Source organism: Melospiza melodia, chromosome 5 (genome assembly GCF_035770615.1).
Source record: "Melospiza melodia melodia isolate bMelMel2 chromosome 5, bMelMel2.pri, whole genome shotgun sequence".
Taxonomy (NCBI): domain Eukaryota; kingdom Metazoa; phylum Chordata; class Aves; order Passeriformes; family Passerellidae; genus Melospiza; species Melospiza melodia.
Window position 1 is genome coordinate 76,545,726 of NC_086198.1, and position 14,266 is coordinate 76,559,991.

At 39.3% G+C, this 14,266-nt stretch overlaps 1 protein-coding gene across 1 annotated transcript in view; it reads right to left on the reverse strand.

Annotated features, from left to right (window-relative positions):
• Nucleotides 1-3,905: 3,905 nt before the first annotated feature.
• CFAP99 (cilia and flagella associated protein 99) overlaps nucleotides 3,906-14,266 on the reverse strand; it is a 52,910-nt gene continuing 42,549 nt past the window's right edge. Inside the window, exons 13-16 of the mRNA XM_063157505.1 lie at nucleotides 13,761-13,912; nucleotides 11,397-11,602; nucleotides 4,833-4,992; nucleotides 3,906-4,228 (exon numbers count right to left, since the gene is read on the reverse strand). Coding sequence (XP_063013575.1) covers nucleotides 4,061-4,228; nucleotides 4,833-4,992; nucleotides 11,397-11,602; nucleotides 13,761-13,912 — 686 coding nt within the window. The 3' untranslated portion in view covers nucleotides 3,906-4,060. The remainder of the gene's footprint in view (nucleotides 4,229-4,832; nucleotides 4,993-11,396; nucleotides 11,603-13,760; nucleotides 13,913-14,266) is intronic.

Sequence of the window (14,266 nt, forward strand, 5' to 3'; positions counted from 1 at the left end):
TGCAGGGCCAGGAAGTGAGCTCAATGATCCTTGTGGGTCCCTTCCAACTCAGCACATTCTGTGATACTGTGATCGCTGGCTAATAAACCCATATATCACCTTCAGCCACGCATGCACATTAGGCCAAGATACCCCCTGTGCATCTGGTGTCGTACTAAAGTAATGCCTGCTTCTTAGCACTGTATTGGTGTTAAGGAGTTTTATTCTCCATTTTCGCTGACAAGATCATGCCCATGTCCAGTCTTTCCTTAAACACCCCCAGGGATGGTGACTCCACCACCTCCCTGGAAAGTCCATTCCAATATCAAATCACACTTTCTGTGAAGTAATTATTTTCCTCACTGTATTTCCAAAAGACTGAGCAAAATTCTTCAGAGCCATCAGTGTGGGAGACAGTTACCTCTTACCCATGGAATAATTACTCCAGATCCAATGTCTAACTCATAAACACTTGCAGAGGTGTTTCAAGGCCCTCACCTAACTATCAAAAAGGGTTTTCTCCAACAGTTGTACCTTACCTTTACCAATAAGAAGCTGTCCTTCTCTGGATTTACTGTCCTGTTCCTGGCAATTTGGCTGTTTATAGATGAACTGGTAGCTTCCCCTAGTGACTTGTCTTCTCTTCTCCTCCTCTGGGCAAGGAGTGCTGGAGATTTGTAGTGGGTATTTTTTTCCCTGTCATCCCAACATAACCATCTCTGTGTCTTTAATTTCATTTAAATAATGAAACACCTATGTTCTCTAGGGCAGTTTGGATTGCCTGGCATGGCAGTCACTGAGTGTGAGCTTTCCCTTGTTCCTGAGGCTGATGTGGAGGAGGGAGCCAAATGCCACCAGCAGTGACCGTGGTACCTGAGTGGGGAGCACCCGTGTCCAGTGCCTGTCACATGGCAAAGGCCTTGGTTTTCCTCAGCTAATCTGGGCTTTGTTACATCTCCTTCACCTCCTTAGTGGCATGTGAAGGCTTCTGTGGTGTCCTGGTTTAGGGCAAATTTGGGAAAAAACCTCCAAAAGGGGGACCCTCCAGAAAGCAAACCCACATGGCCCCTCTCCCCAACCAGTTCAGGAAAGATTCCTCAGAGAGAAGTGGAAAGAACCTGTTTGTTCAACAGGGACAGCACCCCCCAGCACACAAAATGAACAATACTGGATGACACCACTCTTTCACTGCTCTGAAAAAGATGTCAAATTCACAAAGTCTCTCCTGGGAGTGGTTGCTCTGCTCTCAGTCCCTCTGGCGCTGGGGCAGCTGCTGCAGCCACAGGGTGCAAATTCTCTCAGTGTTCCCAGGTCCCAGTCCGGAGCAGGCTCGAGTGGTTCCAAAAAAGGGAAAGGAAAAACAGTCCAGGGAAAAATTCAGACTGCTTAGCTAAACTGACTAATGAGCAGAAGCAAAAAACAAGAGCAGAGCAGAAGCAGGGGCAAAAGCAAAGCAAAAAGCCAAGCAGAAAGCACAAGCAGCACCATGTACTGTCCTGTCTGTGTCTGCCAGCCACGGGGGAGCGGCTGAGAACAAAACAGAACTTTCACTCTTCAGAGCCACCCTTGAAGGCACAGAACATGATATCCAGCATAAACAGAACACATGCGTGGGGATACAAGCACCATAACGTCACCCTAGGACATGTGGTCTGGCTGCTTGTGCTGAAATGAGAGATCTCTGAATGTGCAGCTTCCAGCACTAGAAAAGTTTCCTTATGAGTCTGTCACTATGATCAGACAGGTGCAACCTCTGATTTTGTTACTCTGTTTTGATGGATTATTTCAGAGTCAGCCTTGTTCACTCAGGCTCCTCTTCGTGGCTGCAAATGGTGTAACAAATGTGTAAATGAGTGAATCATGAATTATTCATCCACCTGCGTTCCCGTGAAGCAAGTGTGGAGGCGTTTCTCCCTCGGTTCTCTGTGTGTGGCTGCAGCAGGTGGTGCACGGTCCCTGCCACAGGCAGCAAGTCTCAGTGAGCTGGGTGCCTTCACAGCTCACCTGGCTCCAGGGCCACTGCAGCTGCTTTTATAACACAAGGTTAGCAAGTCCCACCAGACCTCTGATTGCTCTGCATTGCTCACCTCAGGTTTCCATGTACCCCACAGGAATACTAGGAAATGTGCTCTAGGAGCCAGGGCAGAGTGGTTCTGGAGAGGATCTGTTGTGTTCAGCATCAAGTTATACACATTTGTCAGGAGCAGGGTGGTATTTTTTATGTTATTCTGTGTATTCTGTTGCAAGGCCTGCCATCATTGAAAAATCAGTAGGCTATATTGATGCAAAAATACCAATATAGGAATATATTGGTATTTTCTTCAAAACACATTCTTTTACATTCCTCAAAATGTTGATTCTGAAGATGACTTTATGCATCAGATCCTAAAGCAGTAATAGGCCTACTTGTTATCTCTGAAGGCAAAAATTCCACAGCTGGATTACTGAGATTCTTCTATTCCTCAGTACTTTCATTTGAGAGCAAAGAAAATATGGAGAAGGAAATATTTCTGAACCAGCTTGATTGCAATTCAATAAGAATTTTGAAAACTTGGTCCAAAATCACAGGGGAAGAAACCTGCAGTGTGATGGGAATTTGAAATTTCCACTATCTCAATATCTGCTTAATGATGCTTTTTTTTTCTTTTAAAAATTCTTATGAAAAGTTTGAGAACTGTTCAGCCATGCAATATACTAGAGCATGAGTGTCAGCTGTTAATTGCTGGCTTCTGGAAAATCAAGGTGTTAAGAGTCACCAGTTAGCTTTGTTGCTCTGGAATGCACTGCAAAAGAATGCTGAACAAAGGAAGACAAACTCCCTGCCACTGAGAGTATGTAATTTAAAGATATACAATACTGTACTAGACATGGCATCACAGTTCCCTTTTCTATGTAGTTCTACTTCTGTGATTCCATCTTTCACTGTCCTATGTTCCTTAACTCTTGCTCTGGAGCATGAGCTCTACCTGCATTGCCTTTGTGGACTACTAGAGCATTTCCTTGGAGTGAAAAATACAGCACATTTTATCAGCTTGCGGGCTGTGGAAGTGATCTTCACAGCTAGATGGCAATAAAAGAATTCCATTAGACCTCCTTCAATAAAAAGTGAGAAATGCAATGTTGTGAGAGCCTTTGAAGCAGCTGCCTTACTCTAATGTCAGTGACACTCTCCTTCAATTTAAATATTTGCAATAGCCATAATTAAACACTTAGTAACTGGCATTGAGTTAAAATAGAAATACCTTGCATAGTCCTAATGCTGGGCAGATTTTAATTTTGATTTTTATCCTCCTTGGCTTTGTGCCTGGATAAGTTTTGTGATTTAAAAGCTGTTTTACACAGTATAGAAATTGTCAGAGGGCAGATTATCTTCTAGGTGAGTAACAGAATTTTTACTTTTTGTGGAAGCAGCTCCCTAAAGAGATCAATGTTATGTTCTCCTTTTACTGTTTTAAGACTGAAGAAATTTATGTCTGCAAATAGAGCAATGGCCTGCCTGGGTCAATGAATCCAGACTCCTATTCTGGAGGCTTTCACATCCTCTAAACCTTCTAAACAGTTCTTCCCTCATCCCCTAAAACAGTGTTGAAACTGGCAATCCTCTTACATAGTTACTGTCATGTAAGAAGACATGTTTGGAACTTAGGCTGACCATGCCTTCTGAAAAGATGTATAATGTAAACAAATATTCCCTGGGGTTTGCCCTCATTTTTATTCTTTTGGAAAAATGAGTGTAGCAAACCATTGCATAGTATACAAACCAGAAATACAGGTCTTGACATTCTTACACAGATATTTGCCATTATGCTGTAGGAGCTCTGATGATTAAATTTCAATTTCTTAAAGCTTTTGATGCTAGCAGAAAAAAAATCCTTATATAATTAATCATTTTATCATTATAAAAGAACATAAAAAATTAAATGATATTACAACCTCCCCGCACATTTTTATTCTGTTGTGCCTGTAAGACCCACATTTTTCTAATCACACTGTAAAGGTGAAATAAGAATAAAACTCAACCTTGTAGTAAATAGGTACACTGGGATATTTCCAGCAGGCCTGGATTTGTTCCAAATGTATTTTATTTCAGATCAGAGCGCAGTATACAGGCTTTGGCTCCAGTTCTTGCTGCTGCAATGAGCTCCTTTTTCTGAACTGCCTCTCTGTCCATAAAGCCATGCTGAAGCATTCTGAACTGTCTTTCCCGACTCTCTTCCAGTTCTTTCCAATGGTTCCATTGAAAAGAATCCTGCAGGAAGAACAGAGAGATGGTCAGACTGCAGGTGATACAGTGGTTCTCTTTAGCAAATGCACTAAACTTCTATTTGATAATCTTGCTGGCTGACAACACAGTTTGTTTGCTCACATGACTGGGAAACTTGTTAGCATCAAACTTGGCATGATGAACAGAAAAGCAAGCAGAGTGGGTTGCCCAGTTTAAGATGACTTAAACACTGGTGCAACTCTCCACAAAACCATGGGCATGATCAACTGTAACATGCCTTGGGTGGGAGAGGGGTGAGCATCCTAGTATGGTGTGATAGGAAGCTGGGAAAGACCAGAGGTGGAGATGGGGTCAGGTGCTGCCTTGGTGGGATGAGTGTGTGGTGGTAAGAGTGGGAAGGCAGGTGTTGAATGGATGAGTCCTGCTCTGTGACAGCAGAACGTGGGAAAAGAAGGTGAGGTCAAGGCCAGGCTGGAGAAATGGTGCCTAGGCAGGGGGCAGGGTGTTGTTATTGCCAGCCATGTATGGCACCATCTGCCTCTGCCCCCTTGCCAGTGCTGGCACTTGAGCAAAGGTCTGTGAACAGCAGGTCTATTGCAGATCTTTTCTCCTTATGTAATAACCAGACCTTGCTTGGCACAATTCTGGTTTTCTGGGGGCTAATCTTCAAGAGTCCTGCTTGCTTTTTACGCTCCATTGTTTTCTCTACAATCTTCTTCTGCAGGTTTAAAATGCGTTCATCTTTCATGGGCCTTTCACCAGGCTGGGACTTTTTCTTTTCTTCTTGCCTGAGAAGTCAAAAAGAAACAATGAGAAGGTAAAATATTATCATCCCACAGAATAAGTTCATCTGAGCACATATTACCTTGGTAATAAAGAATTTGCTCTTGCTTCTGAGAACCAGTTAGACTCAAAAGAGATTTAAGTCATATAAATATAACTTGCACGTGGTACTGACAATTTGCCTCTTGTTGTTTACAGAACAGCATTACTAAACCACATCAAATAATTTCTTCCCACAGGATGCCATGATGACAATATCTTAAGTATTTCAAGCCTGACACGACATTCTTTAGAAAAACAATGTGCAAAACCTGGGATAGTAGTGCAGGACTTTGCTTGTGTGAACTATGGAGTTTGCCTTATATGATCATTAGTATTCATCTTGATTGCTGTATTCCTTGGCAAATAAAAGATTTTTTTTTCTGTGTAATCCCAATGCCCAGATACAGAATCAATGGGATGGTGATGTATTAATTAAGGTTAGTTGCTCTGTGTGAGCATAAATTGATAGCAGCATGTGCAGCCTAAAAGTAAGGCATACCAAAGACATTACTGGATAGTCTTCCTTTCCCCCCCCTTCTATTGTAGCCAATTTTCTGTCCCCTGGAATTTACATTTCATCTGGTTTTACATATTTTCATCCAATTGGTCCAATTTATTCATAACTTCTCCATGTAAGTTACACCAGAGTGACTCACTTAATATCCAACTTTCTCTTTTATTCAACATTGCCCTCGAATTAAGCTTAGTAAGATCAAATTGTAGAGTTAATATTAAGTCACGAGCAGCTGTATGATTCTCTGGATAAATTCAGAGCTATAGGAAGTGTCAGATCTTCCAAGGAATGTACACAATTGTACAGCCATGTTAGATCTGCTAGGAGCAGCTGGCAAAGGATAGTTTTATAAAATGTCTTTTTATGTTGCAGTGGTGCAACATGGCAATTGCTTTTATTGGAAACCAAATAAAGACTCCAAACGACCCAGAGCAGAGTGCACTGGGGCACTGTCCACTGATTCTGTAGCTCTCATTCTGTCAGTGGCAGGGCTAGTTTTACAGACAAGTTGCCTTTTGAAAAGAAATGCTTTACAACTGAGCTCTTTCCTTAAATCTTGGGTGGTTTCAGTAGAAGACACACTTCTCAAGAAGCTGGCAGATGGAGAAGAAGGAAGAAGTACCTTCTGATGCTAAACCCACCAATTTGCCTTTGTGTCTGTATCAGGGATCCAAACACTTCTTTCATCTGGGGAGAGATGGCTTTTGCCTGCCTTGTTAGCTTTATCTCTGCTTATAGGAAACTCTCTGTGATAACAAGTTTTCGTCAGTGCAGCCATTCCAGACTCGAGGTCTCCAAATCCTCAGGAACTGGATGAAGGGGAAATATGACCTGTGTCACATTCTGAAATGTGACTGTGAACTCTAAGTAAGGGACACAGTTAGGCTTGGCTTCTCATTTCCAATTACTTTTCCTGAGACTCTCCCTGAACCCCTCTGCTCCATGTGTCATGCTATCTGGTTAGGATAATGTTTCCTTATCCTCTTTAGCACTGTGATATACTCTGCTGCACTGAGATTAATTTTAACACTATATTGTAAATCTAAAAATTGTGTGCTATCACTTAATCTAATTGAGGACATGTTTTATTTCTATTTGCACTGTATGAAGGCATTGCATTCCAAAGGATAAAGGAGAATATAACAGTACAGTTTTAAGTAAATACTTGATGATTAAATCTTGTCCGTGAGAATAAACAACAAAATCTTTCCTTACATGCAAATGCAGATTCTTGTAAATACAATTAAAGGAAATATAGCAAGAGGTTTAACATCAGAAAGCAGCAGCAGCTGCTTCTATATTAACATTGTAAATTGTTGCTTATTTCCAGAATATTCATTCCTCTTCTAAATGTAGTCTTGTGCCAGTCATCTACACTATTCCTGCCACTAATGCTGCCAATCTCATAGATTTTCAGATGCCACACCATATCATAACAGAAACTCCAAGAGAGGAAGAAATGAAAAAAGAAATTTTAAAATTCTGGTTTTCTGTCATCAGTTGAGAACTTTGAGGGCTCAGGATAGAAAAACCTCTTACGGTCTCTGTCACCTCATGTGACCTCTTATGATCTCTGTCACCTCTTCCTCTCCAGATCAATAGAAAATTAGGTGATAATTTATGAAAATTCTTCTCAGCTATTTAAAAAATGGGAAATTTGAAGATTTGCACAGAAGTTTCCTCCTATAATCTATATTTGGCTCTTCATTTACATTTTCAAACTTCAGCTTTCTATCACAAGTATAAAGAGATAGATGTATGTAAGAGCTGTAGTCTGCTCTTAACTGACTCAATACTTGTAGGAGGTTGAGCTCACCTTACAAAAAGGAGTCTCGTGCAAAAACACAAATATTTTTTTTAAAAGAGAATTGCTTATAGTGCAAATAACAATTTAAAAAAAAAGTTTCTTATAGCCTCAGTGAGTAGGGCTGTCTATACTTCACAGTTCCTTGCCTTTTTCTGTCCTACACCACGTAATTCTAAGTTACTGCGTTAGCAAAGTGAATGTGTCTAATTCTTAACAGTTCACTATTAAGGCAGTCACTATTTTGACATTTAAGAGCACTACACTATTAGACTGATTATTGTTTTGTACTAATGTGAGTGATTTAAGCACTCAAAATCTGGCTCCCTTCCAAAAAAAATTAACTTATTAAGCACTTAATTTTAGGTGGGGAAATGATTGTTATTCATAGCAATGTTTTCCTCATGTGAAGTAAAAATGAAGTTGAAGTTGCATAATCAAAGTTCAGTCACTGAATCAGAGAATGGCTGAGTCTGGAAGGGACCTCTGGGGGTCATCTTGACCACCCCATCTGCTTAAGCAGAGCCACTTGAGCTCCATGCCCCGGTCTGTGTCCAGATGGCTTTTGAACACCTCCAAGGATGGAGACCCCACCACCTCTCTGGACAATCCGTGCCAATGCTTGGTCATCTCCACAGTAAAAAGTGTTTCCTGATACTCCTCTTGTCCCTTCAGTGGCCACCATTGAGAAAAGCCTGTCTTTTTTTTTACAGCTTCTCTTCACATCTTCATATTTCTGATTCATCATTACTGATAAATTTCCCCCTTTTGTTTCAATGATAGTGAAGAACTCATTACCTCCTCCTTTTTCTCCTTCTCCTCATTTTCCTGCTCTGGCTGCCTTCACACTATGCCCAGCCTTCCCCAGCTCAGGCCAAGAGAGGGGTTTCTCTCAGTGTGTGTGGTTGATGCCCCTTGTCAGGGAGGGGTTTGAGCCCTGGCAGTGGCAGGCAGAGAAAGGAATGCTCTGCCATCTTGGCAAACACTCCATCATTTGTAATCCAGTGCTGGGAGTCCAGTGTGCATTACCACAGTGTGAGATGGGCATCCAGGGAACTCTTGCCTTGGTGGCAGTCTGTACATCTTCCTCACACACAAGGAACTCAGGGAGGATCAGTCCTGCTCTCCTCTGACAGGTTTAAACCACGTGAAGCGTGAGAACTTGCAGTTCCAGACCTTGAGTCCAGCACAAAGTAACTCTCCCCCCAAACCACAGATAATGTGGATGGAGGGAGCCTCAGAGCAATGGTTTGAACTATTGTGTGACCCTTAGGGCATCAGACTGATGGCAGTAACACATGTCCCTCAGATTGATTGCAGTAATACATGTCCCTCACTGAGTGAAAGGGAGTTGTATCTCAAGTACACAGGCATGTCATATGAGCACATTAACCTGTATTCAAACACACACAACTCTGCTGGTGCTTGAGCTGAGAGCAGAATTGCTTGCCCACTTCAAATGACAGTGCTGATTTTCAAACTGTGTGAAATTCTAGCAATTAAAGGGATGTCCAGTATATGTACCACCCTGCAAGCACTCACAAAGCCATTGCTGTGATAGATGCCACAGCTTGCAGTCTATTAAAGGCCAATGTCTCTGTAATTTTTCATGTTCCATTTCCTATTTTGTTTAATATAGCTCATTATATGCTTGCACAACGTGCTTCTTTTGTGTTGGTGTATGACTGTGAATGTTATTGAAAGGAACCTGCTTGGTAGGGACTTGATTAAACTCCAGCTGTCACTAAAGCAGGTGTTTAGCATAGTTTGGCTGCCATACTTTAGCTGATTAGTAGTAGCCTTCAACATAATGCAATTTAGGATGTAACACATAATTTTATATTGATGCATAAGGCTAACTTCTGAGGACCATTGGAAAGATTTGCTTGCTATCCCTATAATGATGAATCAATTCTGTAAACACAAAAATTAGCTTTTTACACCTCCTGTGCAGCATATGAAGAATAGAACCCAAACAATCACTCACACTGGTTTGAGAGGTATTTCAGGATTCAAGATCTGCAAATAAGGTTTAATGCACAAAGCCCATAATTTCTATTGAGAGAAATAAAAACTGCATGGAAGTGTCTAGCATTTGTAAATGCCATGGCCAGCATGCCATATTTCTGTATTAACAAAAATAACACCAGAGATTTGGATTCTGTATGAAAATGCATGAAATACACGCCCAAAGAAAAGGATTTTTGGTGTACTATGATGATGCCTTCTTATAGGAATTACTTCCAACATATACATAAATTGTATACATACATAAATTGCCTAGGAACCATGAAAGGAAAATGCCTTCTAACATCTATAATGAAACATTATATTTCTTAATTTAGAAAGCAGACAGGGCTCTATGAAAATTACTGTGTAACTTACCAAGAATCTGACCAGATTGACTGATTGAGTCAGAGTCTTGAAATTTAGTGTATAATTTAATTTGGATTCTACTATCTTTGGCATGTTGGTCTGTTCTAAAAAGCATTTCACATGACAGAACAAAAAGTGAATCAAAGCTTCTCATTCAAGCACAACTTATTTCAGGATCAGAACAGTTTTAGTTAGGAATTGAGCCAAAGAGTCTAGTTTAAAGGAACCCAGCCCTACAGAAAATTCACAGACTGCACATCTAGAACAGATGATTCTTTGAGCAGGTACCAGTGAAACAGGTTTTATGTAGTACACAAGTTCTTAATGCTTAGTTTGCCTCTCTATTCCCACAGGCTTTCACAATACTGACTGTTTAGCAATGAGAGTATATTTCTAGCTCCAACTCCATTTCAGGTTCTTAAGTCTTAAAAACTTTTCTTGATACATGCCATAGAAAAGAAGGTCACTGCTCTGTGGAGTCTATCCACTGCAGCTGCAGTTATTGATTCATTAAATACATTAAACTCTCTTCTCAAGCACTAGTAAAACTCCAGTCTTTGGAGACTGGCTATCAGCAACAAACCAAATTACAGCTGAGAAGAGTGAAAACTAAAGGAATACATCAACACTGCCTTCTGTAACTGAGATGTAGAATTGGATGATAAATGATTAACATGAATTGAACTTTGAGAAGCCATCTTTGGCAATAAATGTGAATCTAAGACATGTCTAAAAACATGTGTTTGTAGCCTGATAGAATATGCCTTATGAACGTCAGCCTGAACATCAGTTTGCAAAATAAATATGGCAAGGCAAGGACTTACCTCTCAAAGCCACAAAAGGGAAAAGATAGAAGACAATTTGAAAGAAAAAAGTGGCAAATATTTAAGATGCAGTAAAAATAGTGTAAGAGCAAGAGGTGTGCCATGTTGTATACTTTTACACAGGCTTTCTTCCTGCTCAGCTTTATTTGTTAATAGCATTAACTTAGATTTTAAAACCCTTGTGGAAGGGACCTTTCTTCTGCATATGTGAAGCACCTGTGATGGTTATGTATCCTTTATGACAATGATTAATAAATTTGATAATGAATAATAAATATTAGTCATGAATGCAAAATATGCTCAGCCTGTAAGCAAAGAACTTCTTTTTGATCTAGTGCTATAATGTATTTAATTTATAACTCATTACTGCTATCAAAAAATCTTCCTAAAATATTTTTAACTTCTAGAATAATTCCTTCCTTTTAACATTACAGATGTAATTCAAGGAAGAAAAATACAGCTCGAATATTGGTTTAGATGAGAATGAGGAATAACTTTAAGTGTCAAGCTAGAATTATTCTCATAACATCAAATTAGTTCTGATTAGCTGAAAAGGAAGAGAAGGAAGGCAAAACTTCTTTCTGAATTTATATTATTGGCTCTGAATCCTGGGGCAATACTGTCAACACCAGCCTATGGGATGTCTTCAACCATAAATGATGAAAAAGATTTGTTAAATCTGATGAAAATTATTTTCAAGAATTAAAAGGAAATCCTGGCCCCAGTGTAATCCTTGACAAAAGTAGAGAAGGGCTGTATTTTGCTCTCTACTTGTTCTTGTTCTCAAGGGCTGGCAAAATATTAACAAAGTTGCAATGTCTTAAATGTCACATGCTGTTTTATACTCACTTGAAAGCAGCTGCTCGTCCAAGTTCTGCTCTGAATTGGGAAATCTGGTCCAGTTTGTCTAGAATAAGTTGTTCCTTAGCTTGTTTTTCATGAATTATCTGATCTCTCTTCTCTTCCTCTGCTGCCTTCTGTGCTTCCTTGAGTAGGGCGAGGCGTTCACGTAGTTCCACTACTGACATTTCACCAAATAAACCATGGCCACCAGTCTAGAGAACACAAAATATAGGTTCAAATAACACTGTAAATACCAAGGGTAGAGTAAATGAGTAAAACCAGAATATTTTGACTGTGTTCCAATTCACACTGAATATATTCTGATTTCCAGAAATATAGGGGTGGTCCTAAACTAACTGGTATTTAAAAACTGGTTTTAAAATCTAGAGCATATCTTTCATAAAACATTTAAAGAAAAAACATTGAGAAATATATAGAGGATTAATAATAGATACAATATATTTGCTCTCAAAAAAAAAAATCTACTTGACTTTTGGTTTTAATTAGGCTTTTGAATTTTTAAAATGTATAAAAGTAATTTTTTAATGTGTGAAACCAGAACAGACTTTACACTAAAAATATGCATTTTTTGTATTTATCTATTTCCAAAGTATGCATTTGATCTATAATGGTATATACTGTTTTAATCTGAAATTATTAGGACTATACAATGCTTCATACCCAGAAAATTCAGATCCTAATGCCCAAATTTAAAATCTTTGAACCGGAATGTTTAATGATGGCTTTTTAATAGCCACTTTGCAATGTGAGTGATAATTAGATGCTGAGAGCTAAAGTGAGACTTCTGCACTTTAGTTTGCAAACAAAGATGGATCATTTCCAAACAGCTTTGTGAAGGCTTTCAGTTTTAGGCCCTTGCTCTTATATATACTTTTCCTTTCTTTCAAGTCCACCATTAAACTTGAAATGACCATAGAGTTGTATTCATAGGAAGTGAAAGGGAAATGTTCTGCAACAGGATATATATATCTATATCTCTCTATCTATCTGCCTATCTGTCTATCTCAGTGGTAGTGTTTGAGCATGACAAGCAGACATCAAACATGTTTAGGAAAGAGAATTTGCTCGAGGCATAGAGTGGTAGAAGCTGAATTTTTTGAGTGTCTGCATTTCAAAAATGCTCAGTGAAGCCAGTGAAGTGGTTCCTAAAATAAGCAAAGTTGTACACTCAGGCAGTAGATACTGCTGGTATTCAACCAACTAAAGTACCATGAAGGGAAGAACTGGTACTTTAAAAATTAGGAAAATGAACAGGAATTTTATGGACAAATATTTAATTGCACTAAGCCTGAAAAATCCTTTTGTAGAAAGAAAACCAGGGCAAGCTATCACCAAAAGTGTGCCAATTCATTAGAGTGTTCCTGTAATAGTCAGTATGATGGAACAGTGAAGCTGTGATACAGAATCACAGAACAATTTGAGTTGGAAGGGACCTTAAAGACCAGTCCAAAAGCCCTGCCATGGCCAGGAACATCCTCCTGATCAGGTTGCTTCAAGCCCCATCCAGCCCAGCCTTGAACACTTCCAGGGAAGGGGCATCCACAACTTCTCTGGGCAACCTGTGCCAGTGGTTCATCACACTCATTGTAAAAAATGTATTTCTTATGTCCAATCTGCTAATCTGCTTCTGATTAAGTTAACAAATAAGATAACAAATTCCTGGATTGCTACCCAAGTCTGGCTATTGCAGAGCCCAGTCCCAGGCATACGAGTTGTTGTGCATCAACAGCAAGTCCAAGAAGTTTGAGATACAGTTAATACAGTTATTATAAATTATAGACACACACAAGTCATTTACACAGAATTGTAACAGCTCAGAAGATTTTGGGTTCTCTTGACAATCTCTTTCATGTACCTGAATATTGACAGTTTTGAAAGCAAATGAAATCAATCTTGTTAATTACCATGGCCATGGCCACTGCAATATAACTAAGTATACATGAGTCCAAACTTTGTGTTGATTCAGTTCTTACCCTGACTGACAAATCTTTGAATTTGTGAAGATGCACAGAACATCCTGTAATCATTGTCCAGACTCTTTTTCTAAGATATTGGGAAACCCAGATCCCATTGGCAAAATTCAAAGAAGGTTCAAGAGGATTAAGATTTCACTTCCCATCAGAATATTCTTCTTGATAAAATTTTCATTTTATAGACTTTGTCAATATCCCATTTCACATGTAACTTTTGTCATGCAATATGACAAAATACAACATGTATGAGATGAGGTCACTTTGTACTTCATCCATCCAGACTGTGATATATCTGCAGTACACAATCCCTCTGAATGTGGGAAACATATACAGTACACATTTATGTAAAACCAGTAGTTTTTCCTTTTGAGCTTACCTCTGTTAAATCAACAAACTTGTGTCTGATGCTAGGTGCAGACTCAAGAGCTCGTATTTGTTGAATGAGTTCATATCTCTTCCTGTTCTTCTCCTCCTGCTCTTCTAAAGCTTGCCGGAGGAGTTCTCCACTTTCCTCACAAACCTGCTGAACTGAAAGATAAGAATTAATCTCAGTTAGCTGTTTGCCTATTTTAACAAGTAGTCCATCTGGAGGAAAATTCAAATGCTTTAATGAATAATGATAATAATACTGATCTAAAGGTACTTGAGGGAATAGTCTGGTATTGGTGGGAGGAATCATTAAAGAAACAAATGAGTACTTCCCACCTCCACCATCTATCCTTCTATTCAGCACATAAAAGTACTATATACATACACAGACACTTTGAATTACTGCTTTGTAATTTCTGCTCTCATTTGTACATACTGTTTTATTGCTTAATAAAAGGATATTAAAAAATAGAAAATATTCATAGTCTTCCAAGCTATATCCTAGAAATGACT